This window comes from Chelonus insularis, unplaced genomic scaffold (assembly GCF_013357705.1).
Source record: "Chelonus insularis isolate UGA/USDA-ARS -01 unplaced genomic scaffold, ASM1335770v1 scaffold_229_pilon, whole genome shotgun sequence".
Taxonomy (NCBI): domain Eukaryota; kingdom Metazoa; phylum Arthropoda; class Insecta; order Hymenoptera; family Braconidae; genus Chelonus; species Chelonus insularis.
The window spans coordinates 27,943-51,255 of NW_023276790.1; the positions used below are offsets into that span (position 1 = coordinate 27,943).

General features: G+C 31.1%; 1 protein-coding gene and 1 long non-coding RNA gene across 6 annotated transcripts; one reads left to right on the plus strand and one right to left on the minus strand.

Moving 5' to 3' along the window:
* The first annotated feature begins 23 nt into the window (after positions 1-23).
* LOC118073138 (liprin-beta-2) lies at positions 24-22,852 on the plus strand. 5 transcript variants are annotated; one of them, XM_035093453.1, is made up of 17 exons: positions 24-236; positions 1,636-1,748; positions 7,628-8,069; positions 8,546-8,938; positions 9,604-9,959; positions 11,461-11,667; positions 11,937-12,291; positions 12,916-13,005; positions 13,606-13,822; positions 14,712-14,979; positions 15,544-15,891; positions 16,152-16,275; positions 16,401-16,545; positions 19,281-19,470; positions 20,458-20,484; positions 21,599-21,619; positions 21,978-22,852. In XM_035093453.1, the coding sequence occupies exons 1-17, from the start codon at positions 143-145 to the stop codon at positions 22,224-22,226; spliced, it is 3,639 nt and encodes a 1,212-aa protein (XP_034949344.1). In that variant the 5' UTR covers positions 24-142; the 3' UTR covers positions 22,227-22,852. The 5 variants fall into 5 exon arrangements, with proteins under 5 accessions (XP_034949344.1, XP_034949345.1, XP_034949346.1 ...); XM_035093454.1 differs by having other exon boundaries at positions 25-236; positions 8,546-8,908; positions 21,978-22,851; XM_035093455.1 differs by lacking the exons at positions 20,458-20,484; positions 21,599-21,619 and having other exon boundaries at positions 25-236.
* LOC118073139 (uncharacterized) lies at positions 5,264-6,712 on the minus strand. The gene is made up of 4 exons (XR_004691078.1): positions 6,582-6,712; positions 6,142-6,482; positions 5,486-5,960; positions 5,264-5,373 (listed from the first exon to the last, which is right to left on the minus strand). It is a non-coding gene; the product is annotated as an uncharacterized lncRNA (long non-coding RNA).
* Positions 22,853-23,313: the final 461 nt, after the last annotated feature.

The following is a 23,313-nucleotide window of genomic DNA, read 5'->3' on the forward strand; positions in this document are numbered from 1 at the left end:
GAAGAAAGTCAAAAGACTGTCAAAGACAAACGTTTATGGTGAGATTAAATGTACATTGCAGATGGTTCCATTGATTGTCCAGAGATTGGTTCTCTTGGTGAAAGTACACGTTTTCTGATCTGAAGCAAAAGAAAAAATCACAATGAGCACGGTTGTTGAGAACGGTGTAGAAACTACCAAGTCACGTGGAGTATTTTCTAAGGCATTTGCTAAAAGAGCTCAACCCTATGAAGAAGGTGAGTTCAATTGTACTATGAGAAAATAATTATTACTAGAGAGAACTCAAATTCCTTCTCGGTTATTAAGGGAATCAATTACACGAAATGCTTCTAGCTTGGAAAGTAGATTACAGCACTTTTACAGCTATAAAATTACTTAATTAAATTCTTTTCTGATAGAGGTGCAAAAGAAAAAAAAAAAGGTAAAAACTAGGTCTGTTTATTAAAAATATTATTTTATTGCTTTTTATGAGCAAGTATCAGTTGATAAGAAATGTAAATTCTGAAATGTAAAAAATTTTTAAGTTAAATAAGACTCTTTTGGTATCTGTTATTTCAAGTTATAACCTGGTAACTAGGTTTTACTAAATGCATTATTATATTTCTTCATAAATCAATATTCCTTCAAGAAAGTTGGTGCAAAACTTGGAAGTTAAAAAACTTGGCTTGTATATTATTACGGTGCTGAATGTACAACAGAGAATATCAAGAATACTTTTCAGTTAGTTTATTCTCACTGTTGATAAAGAAAGACTTTCATGGTATATTTCACAGTTATATACTGTGATATTCTAAACGATCTAACCTAAACTAACATATTCCCTTGCGGTCATGGCTATTTCTCCACCCACGACCTAGTCCCATATATTTCTAGCAACTTTACATCTTGTCAGAGTCACGCGTAGGCGATACATCGATGTTTGCTCTACACCCCTTTATTTACACTCATCCATAACACCACATCAACTCAGCATACATGAAAAAAACTTTGGTGCTTTTTTATTTCCCTGTTGAAGTAACTTTAAAAGTCTCTCTTGGTGCAAGCTTTTCATCTTTATTTCTCAGAGACGAAATTTTTCATAATAATACCACTGACTTGGGATGTAGAACTTCCTACAAGGCTATTGACTCTGCTAAAATATTAACTTGTGGGTTGTAAAGAACTGTCAGTTGTCGATAATACTTTATCACGAAATGCATTCTCTTTCGGCATCTTCAAGACACTCGGGAATCCAATTATCGTCCATGTTCAAAAAGCAAAGAGAAGATAATGCGAACTGAACGTGCTTGGACAGCTATGTTAGTGAGTTTCACCTCGTTCCCTCAAGATCATTTAACTCCCAGCGAAAGGGTTATTGAGCTCCAAAGCAACTTGCTTTTGTAGATAAATTTGAATCCCTAGCTACATACCTCGTTCCCTTGGTACTTCTTACTTCGATAACCAGTGACGAGTTGTAGTAATTAAGACTCATGTGACTTTCATTGAGCCATTAACTAAATTCATACAGCCTTAAATTGTACCTAAAAGCTTAAAAAACTTTGTGATGCTTGGTGAAGGTTTTCAGTAAATAAAGTTTAAATGATCAAATGTGGAGGAATATTTTAATGAATCCTTATTTTTATTTATTTTTTTCAGTTATCAAAAGCCTGAATCGACTGAGTTCAGAGGGTGAAAAGCTTGCCAGCGATGACGGAGTTTCAACACACCCCACCTTGGCCTTGATGAGGCGCATCCTTGCTGATGCACAGGTAAAACTTTATCTCTTTTTCCTTTCATAATAGGGAAGGTGTATTCATGAAAAGGGTTTCTTGACTACATATTTTTCATTTTAGATATATATCATTTAAAAAATGTTGCACATAAAATATTAAGGTCAATGAGACTCCTGTAGACTTTGAATAAGACCAGAAAAGAAAATACACAAAATGGGAATATCTTTGTCTTTGAGATAAGTCTTTCCGGTATGATGGATAAAAGCTTAAGCTTTTCTATTATTTTCGCTCTAATAAATTTTAAGTTGTGCTTTTATTCAACGACCTTCGTGTACATATTTTTATCATACATTATTTTAACATTTAAGAAATAGTTGCTTTTAGTATGAATTTATTTTTATAACCCAAACTGTATAGCTTTACCATGTTATTACTGTAACCTAAAATTTCCATCAGCATTTTGATGAGCAATCTTAGCGCGTGAATTTTTGTCCTCTCTGGAATTACGATCAGAGTGCGTGCGAATACGTGCATAAAGTCAGGCATATTGTAAGCAGGAGAATAGGGAGAAGGTTGAATATGCTACGTGAGTAGGAATACAGATCATGCCTAATATCAGTAGTAGCTACTGCTTATATAGTTTAAGCTCGAAACAGACATCGACGTCGCGTGTAACAAAGTTTTCTATCTGGAAGAAAATTTCCACTTTATGTTGGGCTTTACGTGAGCCAAAGTATATGCAAGTAATTGACTCTAAATAAAGGCAAAAAATATATATTTCGAAGAATACAAGAATTTAAAATTACACTAATAATTGACCAAAAACGTTTCGACGAAGTATCAAAGTCATTAGTTTTAGTTTTTTTTTAATAGAGATATTTTGTATTTTTTTTTGGCTCCGATTTGTAGCTGAAGGGTTAAAAGACAGACTGACATAGTCTATGTAGTTGTAAAGAGCACCACTAAGTGGCTCCTCACAGCTTCACCACCTGCGACCATCCCTACTATAGCATCTGACATGGGCCACGTGTGTGGAATATTGTTCGAAAAATAAAGCCACATATGTACATGAGTTCTTTACCCTTTCAAATTACTCATTAAATCCAAAGTGACATCATTATTACTAATTTACTATTTTTTTAAATTACTGCATAAACATTGTAAGGTTTTTTCTAAAATGTAAATGCAGAGGAAGGAAAAAATATCAAAAGTGTAAAAAAAAGGTCATGAGAATAAAAATAAAATACTCCAACAACTATCAAGTATCTTACAGACAAAAGTATCTTAAAAATAATGAGTGATTGAAATTTAATAGAACCAATTGAAACAATTATTTGAAGCTATAAAAATATTGATTACCACCATCACCAACTAAAGAAAAAATCAATTCCTTTTTTATATTTTCTTATTCAATACCTAGAGATATTTCAAACTTATGCATTTAAATGTGAGAAGCATGAAACTTTGAAAGTTCAAAAACCTCAAATTGAAATATCTTTGTTTCCACATGCTTTCTGTAGGTTTGATGGATCATATAATATAGCAACTATCATATAGGAATTTTATATTTATTTTCTCTAGTCCAACTTAGCATATATATAGCTCATTCTTCTAACTCGAGAATTTTTGAAACTCCAAAGGTTCTTATTCGACTCTAATTCCCATCACGGATATGCAAAAACATAAAATTCAAACAAACCAGCAACTTCCATAGAGGAAATGGTTTGTATTAGCATTTCTAAAGAATTCGTGGGATTTTCTTCTTGAGAAAGCTTATCATTGGTGGCTTTAGAACAAATCTGTGACCTAATTTATTCTCTCATTCCTCAAGGAAATCAAGCTATTCTCTTTCTACCTCCTATAGTCAAATCCAATGTGTTCTAAAATGCTTATACTAATGATGGAGAATATGTTTCAGAGAATTTGAATATGCATGACTGAAATAAAAGAAGAACAAGGTATTTTATGCATTTGTAAAATAGACAGTATTATTTTCATTCACACATTGAAGAAAAGCATAAAACACTTCATTTCAATAATATTATCTCATCTAATTCTCTTTAAAATAATAGAGAATTATTCTAGCAACTATATTCTTGCTCCCTTTTCAGTACTTAAATCTACTTTAATTAATCCAAGACAATGACAGAACAATCCTATAGCTTGAAAACTCGTTGTTCATGCAAAAAAATTGAATCCACTAGTGTGGTAGCATGTTAATGTGAGTAAAGATACAAAACAAAGTTAAACCAAATATACTCAACGTTCATTAACGTCCTACCTGATCTCAATGGCTAAACCTATACTCTTACTCTGTATGTATAGTCTTCATGTAGGAGCTATAGAGATATATCTATTCATGCAGCTACCTCAGAGTCGATCCCCATTGTGGTCACTACATATGCAACAGAGGAGGGTACATATATACGTATGCAAATATATATATATGAACAGATCCTATATACTAGTATTCTGCATGTGCATGACGTCACCACTAATGGATTAACCAGACCTATACCTCCCTTGTCACCTATTACCCCCTTAACCCGAAGTAGAATCCTGCAGGCTTTCCAGTACTTCCACAGCAATTTCATGCTGTACCAGTCGCCGAACATTTCAAGCGCAATATCGCGTGCAAATTCACGTGGTCCCACGTCCACACCCGGGCCACCCCCGTCTAAGTTACTCCCTGTTTGTTTAAAAAAGGGTTCGTGCGATTGTATACCTCACGTACTGACGCATAAGCCGATTAAATACTGATAAAAAATGCTGTGGTAAATAAGACTAGTAAGAGGCTAGTAGTCTTGAATATTGAAGTAAAAGATAAGTTGGATAGTTACAGACAGAAGTAGAACACTGGTCTATGGGTGTTAATATCTCGTTTTCATTATTCTTTTCATGAAATTTCAATCCGGAACCTCGTTCCAGTTGCACGATTCTTTTTATTTCAAGTTTTTCTATTTTAATGTGATTTTATAAAGATATTCTTTCTGCTCATAATAAGCTGGTTGGATATACGGATTTAATAAATGTTTTTTGTCGCTACTGTAGTTTATAACAAAGAAATAATTGCAATTATGAAAGTTCAAAGTGTTCATTGAAGAATTTAATTTAATTAAAATTAAAAAAAAATTATATTAATATTCTTCATGGTAAAAATATCATTTTAAGGCATAAAAGTTATAATATAAATTCTTTTAAAATTTATAAAATTTGTTTTTCTAAAGTAAAATAATGTAATCCCATTTATTCTAGAATTTTTTAAATATTTCAAGTTTAATCATAATGATAGTTTCATTATAATCGTGACTAGAGTTCGTTATTTTTTATAATGATAAACCATCAATGAGAAATAGTTGACTACCATAAACATAGATAATGATATTTTTCATTCCATGATTGCAATCTTTTATCAATAATATATAAGCTTCAAAGTTTAGTATAATTTGATCCATTTATCCATTCATTATTCCATTATTTCGTCATTTAAAAAATAAGATAAAAATATGAGATCAGATGATGAAGTATTACATTATTATTATTTTATTATCTCCAAGTCTCATAACACAATTATTATTACATTAATAGCTACAGCAATTTAGTTAGCTTCTCTATCATCACATGTATCATATTGTAAAATATGCCATTTTTATACCTAAAACTGACAAAATTTTTTTTAATAAATTTCTATGAAACATGAGAACACACTAACTAAATAAAGCTTTCTAACATGCAAGTTATATAATTTTCAAGTTATATGTCATCCATTTTACCTTTTACTGAGCTTCGATCCAATCGAATATGATGAATTTGATTTTCCTTTATTCCTAAGAGCTTCAATGCCATGAATTCAATAGTTATATAATATAAAAGGTTTGATATGAAGAAATCTTGGATATTGAAACATACACTTTACATGCAACAAAGTCTTCTGTTGATGATTTAATTAAACTCTAATCCAAATCCTTGCATCTGTAGCACGATTCTTTTGTGATAGTATTTCATTTAACTATGACTACATTCAAGCTCTCGATATTTAAAGTCATTTTTATCCTTTTTTGTTCATGTGAGTCATGCAGGAAGGGTTATAAAATTGATTCTCTGCTATTGCGCACGAATATTGAGGAAGAATGACCAGGAAAAATTAATTCAATGGATCATGTGCTGATAGAAATGTACATATATATCCAGTATGTGTTTGTATATTTAAAAAAAAAATAATTGCCTCTTCAATTTTCAATACATCAGCTGAAAGAGAATAACAAATTATTCAATTTTATCTATGTTGATAATAAGAATGATGAGTTGATGAATTAAATATAAAAATTTTTAATGACTTTCATTTATTAATTAAAAATGTTAAGTCGAAAAAAAAAGTAAAAGAAAAATATTCAAGAAAATATTTTTAATAATCGTAAAAAAATTTAACCTCTTTTCTGGGAACGTTGAGAGGATCGCAACGAGGTAAAAAAATTTTTCATATATTCATAAATGAAATCTTGACGTAAAACTCGGTCAAATGCTACACTTTTCCTTATACACCAACTGTAAATTCAGAGCATTACGAATCTGCTCCGTCTATTTTCATATAGTGTCCCGCCACATGTCCGCATGGCTTCTCATTTGATGACTCTCATCTAAAACAAGATCCGTCGTCGGTTTCCAAAGCCTTTGAGTATCAGCAATTCTTGTGGTACAGCGCCATTGACACTCGAATCACGCGAATTTTTCGATAAAAAGGAATAACGTATAAAAATGTAAGTAATAAATCTAAAAAAAAAAAAATTGTGGATCAGTTGGTAATATATTCATGTAGTTGTATCAACTAATCTAGTGGTGAGACCTTTATCGAACAAGCATCAACTTTACCTTTGTTCACGTGCTCAGGTTAATCACCTATGAATATTGAAGGTAACGAGTCCTTTAATAAACGGAATATTATGCTCAATTATTATACCACTCTCACGTGACTTGATAGAGATAAATTGTCGGTAATTTAGACCTCTGTTTAATTAATAAAGTTTTTCATGATTGGTACATGTTGTGGAAGAAATGGAAAAAAAGTATATGTGGTGTATATAAGTGCAAATAAATAGAGGGAGGTAAATAAAAAATAATAAACTAACGGATTGCGTCGAGTTGTGCCATCTGTCCACACCAGTCGAGTGCAACGAGGCCTATCCTGAGCATGACAGACTTGCATATTACAGTAGTGCTACAAAATTATTCCTGTAGATATAATTAACCCTCGAGGAAAACCGCAAATACTCTTGCAGTTGCCATTTCTGTGTAAAGATTCGCTTCCGTGTTGAGCAAAATGTCACTTAAATTTTTCATTTTATGACATTTGAAATCATTTCATCAACAATAATGACAGACAATAAACAGTTGCAAAAAATGTTTATTCAATTTCATCATTACTCAATTCTTATTAATTTTACCATGATTTTTATTTTTATTATTTTCTTTTTAAAAAGAAAAATGTTTTCCAAAAAATTAAAAATAACAAAATATTTTTATTAATAAAATGATTATTTATATTTTTTTTTAAAGTGAACTAGTTGTTTTTTTTTTTAATAAAAACAATTAATAAAATGGTTTTTCTAAAAATTGTCAGAATTGGTAAAGTTTTAACGTAATTTTTTAACTTTATGGAATATTGTAATTAACTATTAAATATTTTAAAAATATCTGCACTAAAATTTACCTAAATTCATTTCATTAAAATGCATATCCATCAGCTATATTGAATATTGGGATAAAATCAAGTGTGAAACAATTATTCTAGCAAATTAATTTTTCCAGGCGATTATGTATATCTCGTCAAAGTGAGTCGATCCTAGGGGCAATTCAATCAGAATATACACAAATATATAAATACAATGAAGATGAAAAAACTTTAATTAATTTTGCAGGCAAAACTTCGCGTGATGGTAGAAGAAAACGCAGCAACTGGCGCCCGTTTGGACGGGGAGCTGGAGCGTGCACGAGGGGAATGTGCAAGTCTCCGAGGAGAGTTAAGAAACGTTCGTGGTGCCTTGGCGCTTAACAGTAACTCAAACAATCCAACCAGCAATGGTAACAATAATACTAATGCAACAGTAAACAGCACAAGTACCAGTGGTCCAACAACCAACAACTTAACTCCAGCTTCAAGCCAGGAAGCCAATGTAGAAACTCAAGGACAAAATACTCAGGAAGATTCACTCAAACGCTTAAGTGCTGGAAGCAGTCCGGTAGATAAGAGAAGTTCTGCTAGTGAGAAATCTGTCAGTCCTATTGATAAAGGAAATAGTCCTGTAGATAAAAAAGATCGAGCTAGTCCGATTGATCGCAACAGAACCAGCCCTTCTATTGGTGAGTTTATTTTTTATTTCCCATTAGGAAAGTGAATGAATAGGTCTCAAGTACTGAGAAAAGTTTGCAAGAGTTGTAGAATGGAGTTGATTATTTTTGTAGAAAAAAATCAAGTACAAAAGTGAACTCTATTAAATGAACAGTAATGAGAACTAGTTTTTTTTCATGGAAAAGGAAAAGATCAAGAGCAAGTTTCATGTAATGTTCAAGAACTCGAGGCTAAATAAAGTATGTGTTAAATTAGTGAGAAATTAATCGTAACATTTTCTATTCTTGTTCAAGACTCACATATACATCTTTTGAAGGAAAAAAAACCTTGAACAAGTTATTGTTACTCTAGGGTATATTTAAAAAATCATAATTACTAGAATTTCAATTATTGCTAATAATTGAATAGAAATATTTGTTTCAAGTTTCAAAGTGTTAAAGTAAATAGAATCTTTCACATTTTTATTGATTGTATTTTTCAATTTCAGAACGGAATAATGACTCGCCTAATCGAAGTCCAAGTGAAAAGACGAGACGACCTTGGACATCAGCTGTAGAGAAAACTCGAATTAGTGGTTCCGGTGGTAGTATCGATTCAAGATCTGGCAGTGCTAGTCCTGATAGAACTGGTAGAGCCACCAATTTCTTCCAACGTGGTGGAAGTGAACGTTCGAGTGGTGAAAGACTTCGTATTACTACCAATAGGGATTCTATACGATCCAATAAGGATTCGAACGAGCTTGAAAAAGATAGTAAAGACATAATTGATGGTGACGTACGACCAGATGAAGACAACGAGCCTCCGGCGCCTGCACCAAGTAGTAGACCAACATCACCAAGCGGTTCGCTTAGTAAGAAAGCTCTGACATTCAATAATTTATGTGAGAATTTATACGATTGCTTTTCCTTCCAACAAGCAACACTATCAATTTTCGCTTTATAAATATTTTATCATTTCTGTTTGTCTTTAGTGAAATATTAGTTTTTCCGATTTCTCACTCAAATAAATGCTTCTTCTGAAACTATTCAGAATCCAGATGTTTCAGTTGATTTATTGTTTTTTAAATTCTCTCTGAATGTCTTTTATTAATTAGAATTTAAAAAAGTAAGTTTTTAAGTTTTAAAAAGTTTTCAACAAATAATTGTATGTTTATGAATTCTATAATTAAAAACCCAAACAAATTTTTCTGATGTTTAACAGACTAGTATCTACGTAAATGAAAATTAGTTAAGTAAAGTTTATTGAATTTTTAATTAGGGAGGATGCTAATTAAAAATTTTATATATAAATGTAAGTTAATTTTTCATCTTAATTGAAAAACTGTGAAAAACTTTCAATATTTGATGTTGCAATTAAACATAGTAGCAGATGTCAAATTAAAAGTTAATCTAACAGAAATATTTGAATAATTTAAACCCATTTCTCAAATATTTGTTGAAACGCATTTGATTTAGGAAATTAAAGTTCTTTATTAATTGATGAATCTTGAAAATTATTGAATAAGTTACTAACTTTATTAATAATCAAACTCTATAAAATGTGTAGCATCAAGATTTCCTGGTCTACATGCTGGAGCACCAGTTGAATTAGCAAGCACAAGAAGACTTCGGTTGGAAAACGAGCGTTTGGTAGCGGAAGTTGCAAGATTGCGGCGACTGTTACTGAGTGGAGCAGCTCGGGGCGAAGTTGGTGGTGAAGATGCGGCAATTGAGGAAGAAGCTCGGTTCGTTGCTTTGGAAATGGAGTTGCAGCACTCTCGCGAGATTATCCAAGCGCTAAAGACTGATCGAAAACGACTCAAGGCTGAAAAATTCGATCTACTAAACCAAATGAAAGCTCTTTACAGTACTCTTGAAGACAAAGAACGAGAATTGCGAGATTTTATACGAAATTACGAACAGGTTGGTTTGAATGTCATTGAAATATGATAAAACTTTAACAATATTTTACATTTCATTAATTTTATTGTACATTTGCAACTATTATTGGAATTTATTTATTCAAGAATGGATAATTATTTGCTTTCTTTCATCAAAGTTACATAATACTTTTCCTCTCCATGACTGTGTACTTTACCTTAGAAACAAAAAACATCAGTGAATAATGGCTTTCTAATTATAAACGAGTTCGTTAATGAATCTTTTAATCTCAACTCTTTATTATAATTCTTCAGATTAATTTTTATATTAATGTAAAAATTAATATAGAGGTACACTGATAGATTCAATTTATAGCTATTACATGAAATACTTTCCATTAAAATCTCACTGGAATTTCTCAATTTCCTCAACGTCAAATGCATCTTATTTCATTCATTCGTGCTTTGAATTTCCATGATGTCAGCAAACCATCCTACTATTCTATCCATATGGCTATAGATTTTAGTCGATGAATTAAAAACCTAGAAGTTAATAAAAAAGTTGATTAAATGTGAAGGTATGAAAACAGGTGTTAAAACTCCATAATATTACTTTTACTTAGCTTCATAAATATATTGCATAATATTTGTTTTTTTTGATAAAATAAGTACGTCAATTTTCTACTACTTCATTCTCGACTTTTTCAAGCTCCACTGAACTGTTTCATCTTTTTCTGGAGTGTCGATGTGTCACTGTGTCTTTGGGATCGCATGATTCGTTCTTTTATACAACCTCCGATCGACACCCCTTGATTCTTTTCCCCTTTCTAGACAAGCACCATCTTGCCCCTAGAACTTTCTACCCTCGGCTTAACTTACCGTCACAAGTTCTCTTATCTCGGGAAAATACAAACGATTCACTGGGTGACATTTAGACGAGGGTAAGACCATGTTATTCCTGTTTATCTTCTTAAATCGTATTTAAATCCTTTTTTTTGTTCATCGATACGATCAAGATCATGAGATTATCATTAATTTTTTTTGTCATCATTGTAGTCTCATTATTTCATACCCTTCGTATTTATGTGCATATTCAAGTTCAGTTTGATAAGTTGTCGACTCAGTTACACTTTACCTGCTTGCTCTAAACTCGTTAGCAAGTTTTCTCGATAAACTGTTCGTACGTCGTTACAATATTTGTTCAGAGAGAAATAAATGGATTAAACAGAACACCTTCATGTTACTCTAACAGTCTAACACCTTTAATTCCATAATGAATCTCATTTATGTTATACGATAAAATACCTTAATCATAATAAACTTAACTTTGCTTGTTAGCGTTGATTTGTACCAGAAAACAGTAATTAGTGGATTGAGAAGAAGGTTTTTTAAACAAAGCAATTATATAAAAATAATATAACAAGTAATAATTATGTTTAACAAGTTTGCATGATAACTTGTGTACGTTTTATTGCTATTTGGTGTTGGTTCAATTGGGGTGGAGTGATTGCCCGGATGTGGGTTTTCTCACCATTTGATTTTAGCGGATGCGGGAAAGTGAAGCGACATTGGGACGTCTTCAGCAGCAAGGTGCCGGCCTACAAACAGATGAACGAGAAAGAGAACGAGAACGAGAACGCTGGAGTCTTCTAAGAGCCGCAAGGGATGAGGCTGACCGCAGTCTGAGTTTAGCCGCTAGTTTAGCAGACAAAGAAGCTGCTCTTTCACATGCCCATGCTACTATAAAAGAAGTTAGTAACTCTAAATACTCCTTGTTCTGTTCTTGATTATACCATCATTTTGAAAGTTTACTTCTACAATAATGGCTATCAAATCTTTCAAAACAATAATAGAAGTAATGAATAAGAACTTGAAACCTCTCAAAGCAATCAATTTTAATAGAAACAACTTATTAGTATTCAAATTGATGTTTAAATATAAACTGTAAATAACTCTGATGATACCATAGGTAATTAATTAGTGGGAATAACATTCATTGATAATCAAACGTAATTTTCAGCTGCAACGTCAACTAGCAGATCGAGGTGGAGTGGGAAATGTCTGTTTAAGCGATCAAGAATCCCTTGTGTCATTTCCACGAGGAAGTGTTAATGGAACAGCAACACCTGGTGCATGTAGCAACAGTGGAGTTGGCAATTGTGGACCGATGTTACTGCCACACCTGGGCTCGCAGCCGCCTCTTGGAATGACTGACCTTTGTGTTAGCAATGTCACTGGAACTGGTGTGTCCAATACTGGCCAAGCCGGTGATAGAGGAAGTTGCAGTGCTGATAGCGGAGTTCGTGGATCTAGTGATAGAGAAAGCGGTGGAGCGACGAGTGTAGGAGGAAACCTTTCAGATTCTACCACTGATGGTTAGTTAATTAGGAAACGAACAGTATTAGCATTTAATCTTAACAATGAGCCCCTTACTGAGAGAAAAGATTAATTAATTGGACGCAAAAAAAAACGTATCACAGTGCAATTCTACTCTTTTATAAACCCTTTACTGTCATTTATTTATTTTTTATTTTATATTAAACGAGTAAAAAACCGTGGCAGTTTATTTCTTTTAATTGTTCAATTGTTCGAGCTTCAAATACGATTAAAAGGTTGAAAGAGGATTTTCACAATGAAGTTGAAATAGTTGAGTCGTCAGCACATTTAAAATGACATTTAAAGAGTTGAAATTAAGACAAACGAATAGATAAAAAAGCTTTTAATTTTTTTATATATGGTTGCTTTTTTTTTTTTTGTTTTTCTTTAGTTTTAGACATTAGAAATGTTTAATACTTTATTACTGAGGGTGTAACATAAAGAACATGTTGTAAAAGAAAATAACCCGGTCTTTTAACCTCAGGTGTCTTTTACGAGGACACCAATTCAAGAGCACTCACTTCTCTTTTTCATCCTTTTTCCATTTTAACTGACTTTAAAAAATAGTGTAAACCCATTCCTCGCACTTTCCTATAATTCATATTCCCTATATTTCCATGCAGGCACACCAACTATTACTGTTGAGGGAAGTGGTCTCGACATGGACAGCATCTCCGTGATATCTTCCGTAGCCCCGTCGCACATGTACCAATGTAAGTGTACAGTTTAATCGTCGTCATCGTCCGTTCGCTTATTCATTCATCCTTTGCTGCCTTTCTTCATATTCTTATCCATTATAATCTTTTTTCTTGACTTGCTGCATATTATTCATCCTTATTCTTATCTATTTTATTATCGAATGCATATTTGCCATAAAAATTTCGTTAAAAAATTTTAATAAAATTCTGAATAAAGTCATTTGAAAAGTAAAAGTCATTTATTGGTGAAAAATCGAAGATAGTATTTTATAATGCATGAGCATGTGAGAATACGATTTATGACATCCTTCAAACATGAGAGTATCAATATCTTCTATGTTCTTTATGTTGCATCAATATTTAATAAAAACCCGTCATATTAATCTTCCTTCGAAAGAGGAAGAAAATATGTATTATGTTCTTTGAGATAATTTATCAAGAGAAAAAAATTATTTTATTATAATTTAGTCATCTTATTGAACTGTACATTAATCAATTTAGACATTTGGAATATCAAGAAATGAATGAATAAAATAATTTTGTCTAATATTCTTTTTCTTTTTTTATAAAAGCGAAAATTGTCACTTCATTTTACTAAAAGATTCGACTTTACAGCAGCAACGACACCAAAGGATTGTAGTCCGACATTGTCTCCATTAAATGCATTCTCAAGATCCATGGATACATCGTCGATGTCACGTTCTGTAGAACAACTATCAAGTCCAATGGATGCAGAGCCGAGAAGAAATAAACAGCCTCCACCTGTCGTTGCACCTGTCGCTCACGTCCGTTCCTCAGCAACTAGAGGAGGACCCTGGGGATCCATTTCAAGGTGAGGAGCATAACGTCTGACATTAGTACACATGTAATTTGTCATGATAATATGCATCATTATAGATGTAACAATGGAGATGCAGTAAATTATGTCGTTTATAATAAATTGCCTTTGTTTGCATTGTTTACATTTATCAACTAACAGGAAGACTATTAGCACTGAGATTTTATCATGAATGTACATTTCAACAAAAGTCATTTTAAGTTTTCATACTACTTATGTTGATGCAAGTGTAGAATATCCGTGGCTTGGAAATATCGTTATCTCTTTCGAGTTTAAGTTTTCAGCCATATTAAATTCAACATGACTGCTCAGCTTTTCCATGGCAAGTGAGCATAACGTTGCTTTAGGAAAGCTATTCATTTTCTTCTTGATGTACTTCTAATGTCTTCATATTATCACGATAACAAATTTACTAAATATTTTTTATTTCATCATATTTAATTTTTAGACCCAAAGATTCGTTTTTCCATTGCAGAAAGACCTGTCAAAATATTGTAATTTATTTTTAGAGAAGAATCAAAATATTCAGCAATTATTTCTTTATCAGCTCCTTAATAGTCGTTAATTATAAAGGTCAGAAGATTTTATTGAACAAGAAATATATTGATAAGAAACTTTATCAACAAAAGTTTTATTCATTGCAATTGTACGTTTCTAAAGAATAACTTCTGCTTTTTTAATACCTAAAGTAATTTTTTGCTTTTATCTTTCAAGCCGGGAAGCAATTGATCAAATAGCTATTCCATTAAAACCTAAAAGTATACGATAATGCTTTTAGATTGGTAAACAAGTGTTCTGAGACTATCATTATTGAAGAACAAGAGTTCTAGGGGCGTGCGAAACGGTCGAGAGTGATATAATGATCTCTATATTTCATTTCAAGGGTTTTCGCACGGTCGCGTCACCGGAAGGCGGTAAACAGTTCCGTCAGTGGGAGCGCCGGAAACGAGGGCCCCGATGGATTCGATCCCTATAGATCGTGGTCTCCCCTTACGGAAGAAGGCTATGCCGAAAAGCTCCGATTGCTAAGAGAAGCTGCCGCTATTCCTATGGAAAGATGGAGAGCACCGACAGTTTTAGCTTGGCTTGAAGTTGCTTTAGGGATGCCACAATATGGACCAAGATGCGCTGAAAATATTAAATCTGGAAAGGTATAATTGCATTAATTGTTTATATTTATTTAATATCATTAAAGGTATTTACTTAAGACTTTTTATTAAAAATTTTAATTCATAGAAATGAAAATGAGTGAAACAAACTATCTAGCTTTAAATTCTCTCACAATACGATTTGTTGTAGTTTTAAGCTTTTATATGCCTTCAACATGATTCATTACTGATTTTTTTCAATTTTTAATAGCTTGTTATGTTCAAAGACTTAGTAATCGTTATCTCGTTATCCTAGGATTCTTATAAAGAATTAGATTGAAAAAAGTATGAAGAAAGAAAACTAATCTTTTACATAATTGATATCATACTGAAAAAATGAAGAAGAATTAAAAGAGATTTAATTAATGTAATTTTACTTAAGTTTGAATATAATTAATCACAATTTTTTATAGAATTTTAACTTCTGATCTTTCTTATATTCTTATTGCCAAACTTTAATTTTAGCTATTAACCTAAGTAAAAAGTCTGAGTAAGTCTGGTTAAGAGATAATGAGAATATAATAAGACAAAGGATGAATATGATAAATTCTGACAATCTTTCAACAGGTTCTACTAGAGTTAAATGATGCTGAGTTAGAAGCAGGTTTAGGAATTACACATCCACTTCACAGGAAGAAGCTTAGACTCGCAATTGAGGAGCATAGACATCCAGGTCTTGTTCGTTATCCTTGTATCGCTCAACTTGGTCACACTTGGGTTAGTTCTGAATGGCTGCCTGACTTAGGACTCGCTCAATATGCTGAAAGTTTCGCCACAAACATGGTAGACGCACGTATGCTTGACCAAATTGTAAAAAAAGAACTGGAGAAGCTCCTTGGAGTAACGAGGAAATTTCACCAAGCGAGTATTATGCATGGCATTAATTTATTGAGGATGCTCAAGTACGACAGACAGGTAAATACCACATTCATATATTTAATATTTCTAAAGTCTCAAGATTGTTCATTGTGGTGATGCTGAGAATAACATTAAATCTACCCAAAGATTTTAATTGTACATAATTCACATAATTATTTTCTTGCATAGTATGATATAAATTAAGCCGATTAAAATGTGCAACATTTGTTTTATTTAATCCTCTTAGCAAAATAATCTTCATTGACATTGAAACTAACTCAAATGAGAATTGAGATGAAGTTAAATAAATTTTGTAGGCATTGGCAATACGCAGACATCAATGTGACCAAGTTGATGAAGATCCTTTAGTCTGGACCAATCAAAGGTTTATTAGATGGGCTAGGAATATTGATTTAACTGAATATGCAGATAACCTCAAAGGTAATTTCAAATTTACATTAAACTAATTTTGAAAATTGGTTAAACTTGATTTAGAATGGTATTTATTTATTATACTTATGTCGAGATAATGAATGTAACTTGAGTTCTAATGTCAATAATTCAAGATTCCGGAGTACATGGGGCGCTCGTAGTACTAGAGCCTTCATTTACGGGTGACACAATGGCAACAGCTCTTGGGATCCCGCCAGCAAAACACATGATCCGAAGACACCTGACAGCCGAGTTAGAAGCACTCGTGCTACCAGCAAGGTACTCAATCTACTGTCATCCAGAAGGAACAATGGACAACGCACACTAATCGGCATTCGATCTATCACTTTTGACATTCGTTCCAGTGGCAATCAATCCACAATTGACAGTGTTAGCTCGTGCAAAAACGAGGATATTAATGCATGACATCCGACCCTCGTTTGTCTTATTACACCAAAAACAAATCACTCCATTCAAAGATGATACTTTTTTACGGTCCATTCATTTATATTAATACAATGCCTATGATTATTTATTATTGGTATTTTATCATTGTTTCAGTTTTTTTTTCTTGAGACATTAGAATATTTTTTACGTTACAAAGCTAAAAAAATGACGCTGGAGAATTTGTTTTTGGAGTATTTCCTTTCGAAATTTAGCACTGACGGAAAAAAAAATAAACAAACGCGACTTAAAAAGAAAAAACCTCTCTTAATACTCTATAAAATTCACCTCTTGGATGTTTTATCAAAGGAATTTCGAGTGTTGAGAAAGAGTTAAGAATAGGATTGGGTTTGGAAAATAGAAGATAGAGGGTAAGATACGAAAGGTTTCGTAATCAAAGTAAAGTCTACGATACATAGGTAGGTGTAGGAAAACAATGAGAGAACAACCAAAGATCCCTTTGCTATGGCTTCGAATTGACTCTCACTCCCTTTGCAAGGATTCCGTTTGGATTTCAACTTATGGAGATGTAGCTACGCTACGTTTCTCTTCCTTAATTTTCAAGCTTAATGATCAAAACTTTGCTGTATGCTCATTTGTAGTAGCTCTTTGAATACGCGATGAATTTTACAAAGTCATATCGTTTGATCCAAACATAATCTTCAAACATACTCCCATTGAACTTTATTATTCGATGACATTTTATAAAAAAAATTCGTTAAAATTCAACAAATTACTTTGATGAAAGAGAATATTTTTTCAAATAATTTTTTTTTTCGTAAAAAAAGATTCTTTTTAATTATTTAAAATTATTTTTAAAATTTAAAAGCGTTGAAAATTGCATTGACCACTGAATTGATACTGTTAAATTCACCAACGATTGAATAGATCGATTTATAAAATTAATATCGACATCCCAATCAGTTGACAAATCACTGACGATAGACAGAGTAATAAATAGGTCAACGAGAAATAATTTATCACGATTTTTTAAAATATTGGAATACGTGTCATATTATCTTCAAGTCCATATTCCATTTATAAAACGAATGCTTCCCCAGTCTAAGGCTTGTTTTTCAAACTAATAATGAATGAGAACTCCAATGTTGCAGTGGCGAAAAAAATGATGTGTTCTTGCCTCTGTGACATCGATGCTGGATTGAAATAAATAACTGGCTGTGCTCTCATTTGATTTATTAATTGACTAAGCATATGATTCATAATATACTAAAAAAAAAATAATTCAGAGTAAATCTGATAAATTGATGTGTACTAAAATGAATTAACTTTAAGGCTAATTAATTAATTGATTAATTGTAATGAATAATCAAAATACACGATATACCCGTCATTACCAGTAATACACACACGTATAAACGATACAGCTACAGTTGACATTAATGTACATATACAAACATTTATTATTCAGCAAAAATGGATATTTAATGATTGAATATTAATAGATTGAAGCTCGTTTAGATATTTTAGAATAATTTATTTATTAGATTATTAGATATATATTCGTTGTTATTTAACGACTAAGCCTGGTCTGCAGTCCACTCGATCATTTAGTGTAAAGCATTATTAATAAATGATGAAGAAGTGATTCACACATGATCACAAGTTAATCGGTAAAATTTTTAATTGAGCCGTAGCCCACAGCCACTGCTTGCACTGCACTCCGCTATGTATAGCACTCATTTTTATTAGTGGTTTAGTGGTGTTATCCTTGATCAGATTTATTCATCATTCATTTATTCAGTTAGTTCGCAATCAAACACATCAATTATAAACATCAACTAAAATAATCAAGTTGTGGTTCCAAATACAACTTTGTAGTTAATTCATTTTAAAATTATATTCCATTTATTGATGTCTTATTATGTTTTAATATTGGTTCAATTAATTCGAACATTAGATACAAAAAAATCAACTTGAAATCATTGGGAAATTTTTTTATATTTTATGAGAAGATTAATAACTGCATTTATCAATAAAAACGATTCATCAAACAAATTGAACTGATCATAGATTACATCACTGTGCATTAATATGGTAGATATCTTTCGTTTGCAAATGTCAAAAATACACTATATATATATATATATATATAATTGTTAAATGTGTTATTTAGTAAAAAAAAAAATGTTATTCGGCTCTAATGTTTTAAACATAAATACATAAATTAACTTTAAAAAATCATCTAAAAGTAATGCGCCACTAGTAGAGAGTACTTTGATAATCATTAGAGCCCAGTAAAAAAAAAGAATAGACAAATTTTTTTTCTGTCCTGGAGCACAAAATGCTTGTGTATGTATATTTATGTTGTACTTAGATATTGTACGTTATATATTATATATATTCTCTATTTAATGGTAATGATAAAACGAAGCTGCAACAAGTTTAAATTTAATTGTCAGTGGGTAGCAACTCGTATAAAACGTGTGTGTGTTGCGGTGTATTGCCGGAGATTTTTTTTATAAAAAAAAAAAAAAAAATCAAATATACGTGTATGAATCCGCGTAGTAATTTAAAACGAAAAGCGAGCATGAGGATGTGTGTGTGTATAGAAGCCAACTGGAAGTTGTCCCGAGGAATCCAGCTGGAGGTCGTCCGATGAGTACTGTAAGCGCTGGTGGAAGTCTTGGTCGTGGTAATCGAGCCCTTCATCTCCAACATCATCAGAGTTCTCTCTCAGCTCTGCACATGGCCACCAACAACAACTCTAACACTATTGATAGACGACGCTCCAGTCTCAGGGTAATGTAAAATAAATCCTCCCTGATGCTTCATTTGCACGATTATTTTATTTTATTCTAGTATTGATGTATAATTTAAATCATCATTATCATCATCTTCATCTCTATTATCATTGTTGCCATCATTACCTTTGTTGCAAAGAGAAAACTTATGATTGACGATTTTATAATAATAATTTTGCTTTCACATTTTTTTTAAGTAGAGATATAAACAGTTACTATGTTGCAAAAAACATTTATTGATTATTTTTTCCTTTTTTTTATTATTAGTAATATTATTAATTAACATAGTGTAGCTCTCTTTTGAATATCATAAAATATTGTAATTGGTAAGATCATGTACATTGAACATTTGTGATGCAAAAATTCCAACATGTTTAAATATTATAATAAATAATAAAACAACCACTTCATATTAACATGTAACATTAATAAATGTTTATTATTAAATATTGAAATGAAATTAATTACTAAACAAAAAAAACATACTGATAATAAAATTATTACTAATTTAATTTGAGAATAAATGATCATTAAAATCAAACATTTCATTATATATTATTTATAAACAATCATCATTATTAATTTTATATTCATTAATAAATATTTTGCTTCAAGAATAGTAATCATTAAAAAAAATAAACTTAATTCCAAAGTACAAGATCACAATAAGATAGTTTTTCGTTGATTTATTCTTTCAATCAAAACTAAAAAGCTTTAAATAATCTGAAAATCGTCAATCATGCATGATATTAAATGCATTATTATAAGATTGAAAGCATGAAAATATATTGCGCTTTCGCTTGAAAGTGATAATTCGCAAAGGAAAAAAGAAACATTTCTTGAACTGTCAATATTTTTTATCTTTATCATATATTATATGCATAATAAATCTGTTCTGACACGAGACTCGCCCTTTGCTGTGAGCTATGGGCTCTAAATAACTTAACATTTATCATTGTCCTTGCATCCTCGTGGATCGTCGCAGACCTGCAGTCTTCTTTACCTTAAAAAGGTTCGGTATATTCATTGTTTCATTTTCTTAAATATATATTATTTCCAACTAAATAAATGATTAACCTTATAGTCAATAGATCACACCATTCCGGCCAATTTGCTCTTCTTTAGAGTGTGAAAATTCAGTAATCAAGTCAATTATTAGTAAAAAAAATTAAGTTTTTAGATAGTTGATTTAATGCTTAAACGATATAAATAATAAATAGAAGAGAAATGTTTTAAAATTCGAGGAGGTAAGACTGATTATGAAGCCACAAGTTACTTGAAATAAAGTTTAATGACAACGAGGGTCTTTGATTATTCATATTTATTAGATAGCATTAGATCGATCAGTGATGTCTTGGCCTATTATTTCATAGTTAAAATAGATAACTTGAAAAGAGAATTAATTAATTAATACTAAAAAAAATTTTTAACCATTTATATAATATTATTTCATCTAATTGTAAGATTGGAGACTGATCGATTCCATATCTGTGTTATTTATAAAACACTATAGTTATTTAACAACAAGTTTGTGGCATTCGATGATACTTATCACAAATTTAAGAGCCCTCACCAATTATCTCCAAACAAACTTTATTAATATTAAATGAATAATAGTATAATTATTAATTTATATTTGCTAGTAATCCCTAGTAGGGAAATTTAATAATCGTATATCCTGATGAGTGGTAGGAAATACGAATATTTAATGACAAATTAAAAATTAATTACACTGTATATAATATCTATACACAATTCTTACTTGATTATATGAAAGATCATTTTACTTACCTTTTATCTGACTTGAATATTATATCGAGTAATACTTATTAATTCTATAATAATTAAAAGAAAAGAATTTATGATCAATCCTATAATACTTTTGGTATCAAAATGAACCAAGTTATTGAATTATGAGATAATAATTATGCAAGAGAATGAAATGATTAAGTAATGCAAAATCGTACAAATTGCATTTATTATTATTATTATTATTATTATTATTATTATTTATTATTATAATTATATTTAAGTGGCATGATATGCGACATTTATTGTAAATATAAAATGTGATTTCAATGTGGATGGATCTCGGTTTCTTAATTTACCTATCTCATCCTTCCTAGTTGTCGTGGAGAAGTTCTCAGGTATGGGATTACATTTTTACTCTCTCATTTAATCCTAATTCAACATTTTATTTCACTTTTTAAACACTATGATAAAAAATTTTATTTTACCAATTTGATTCATAGACAACTTGTTGAATAACTCAAAAACATCAAGTAGAAGTACAACTGTTGTACATATTTGCTTATTTTCTGGATCTTGATGCATGATGTTTTTAAATTATATTTGTAATTATTGAAACAATTGTTATCAATAAAAATATTGAAGTTTAGTTTTGAAAGTAATTGGATACTTGAATAAAAATTTTGATTCAAATAAATATTGTATTCAAAATAAGATACATTTTATTGGAAAGTAATAAAGTCAATTTGATTACAGGGATCACTAAGCCGAGCATTGGGTTTACGTCCACGAAGTGAAAAAGCATCACCATCGTCGTCATCAGATACTGGAAGTTTAGCAAGTCAATGTCAGTACATGAGTAGCATCAGGAGTAACTCACCACCACCACCGCAATTACCACCAAGACCAAGTGTTAACGGTAACACAGGAAAACGCCATCGAAGAGTCAAAAGTATTGGTGATATCGAGTATATAAGTACTGCACCAGTAAGCACACCTGTCTGACAAGAAGATCGGCCCCAACGATCGGGGCCTTATCGAAGTCTGAGCGAACGAGGATATTCTTCATCATATTCTTCGTCATACGGATCTTACTCGGGTTACAGCAATGTTCTAGCATCAGATTACTACTATCAGTCACCTGGAAACGCCTACTATCAGCTTCATGGAGGTTATTACTCGCCCCAGAGCTCGGGACCACGCTTTCCAGGAGTTCAGAGGTACGGGAGTCTAGCAGAAGAGTCTTGGTCATCATCAACAGCTAAAGATGAAAATTTCAAATCATCTCGAACATATTTGTCTTAATTGAAATACTTGAAATGCGTTTAATGTCTTCTGAATCATTAATCACTTGCATCAGCTTAATCATTTTGAAAAGGAAAATTTAGAATAATAATATATAAATTTTGCATCAGATTATATACTTAGTCTTATTAAATACATTCCACTTGGTGGACATTTTAATTTATAGGCCAACGACTTGAATCATTGATTAAACTTATATTAATGCATTGGTGGTTCTTCTTGTTAATTGTATTAAAGAAAAACCCATTTTTACTTCGTACTGACATGCACTTTAAACAACTTATTTCAATGTGATTATAGTGTTGTTCATAGAAAATTAAAGAATAATTTGATATTATATCTTATAATATTTCATTTTATTCAAGTTCAAAATTAAGAAGTGAATTTAATTTATATGTCTTTTATAAATTTTTAAATTCACAAATAATGGATGATAAAAAAGTATTTATGTCCAATAAACTATTTAAATACTCACAACAAAAGCCTGAATATTTAATCAGACATAATAATGTCTATAAAAATTGTTTGAAAATTTTTCTTTGTTATTTAATGTTATTTATTTAATTAATATCAATTAGTATTCCATAAAATAATAATGAATTCAATATTAAATTCAATGCCAACAATATCTCATTTTCATTCATTATTTAATACATTTTCCTTACTCGTTATTGTATTTTGATGATAATATACTTAAAGACTGGTTAAATAATGATAATTTATGATTATCATAATAATTTGGCCAAATAATTGTGAGCAAATTAAATCGAATTGTCAGACTGTTAAA

Bases quoted from the DNA above. Each gene is read 5' to 3' on its own strand.
- LOC118073138 (XM_035093453.1), top strand. From the start codon at position 143: ATGAGCACGGTTGTTGAGAACGGTGTAGAAACTACCAAGTCACGTGGA. The intron at 1,749-7,627 runs GTAAAACTTTAT...TTAATTTTGCAG, and splicing joins GCATCCTTGCTGATGCACAG to GCAAAACTTCGCGTGATGGT. The intron at 11,668-11,936 runs GTTAGTAACTCT...CGTAATTTTCAG, and splicing joins CCCATGCTACTATAAAAGAA to CTGCAACGTCAACTAGCAGA.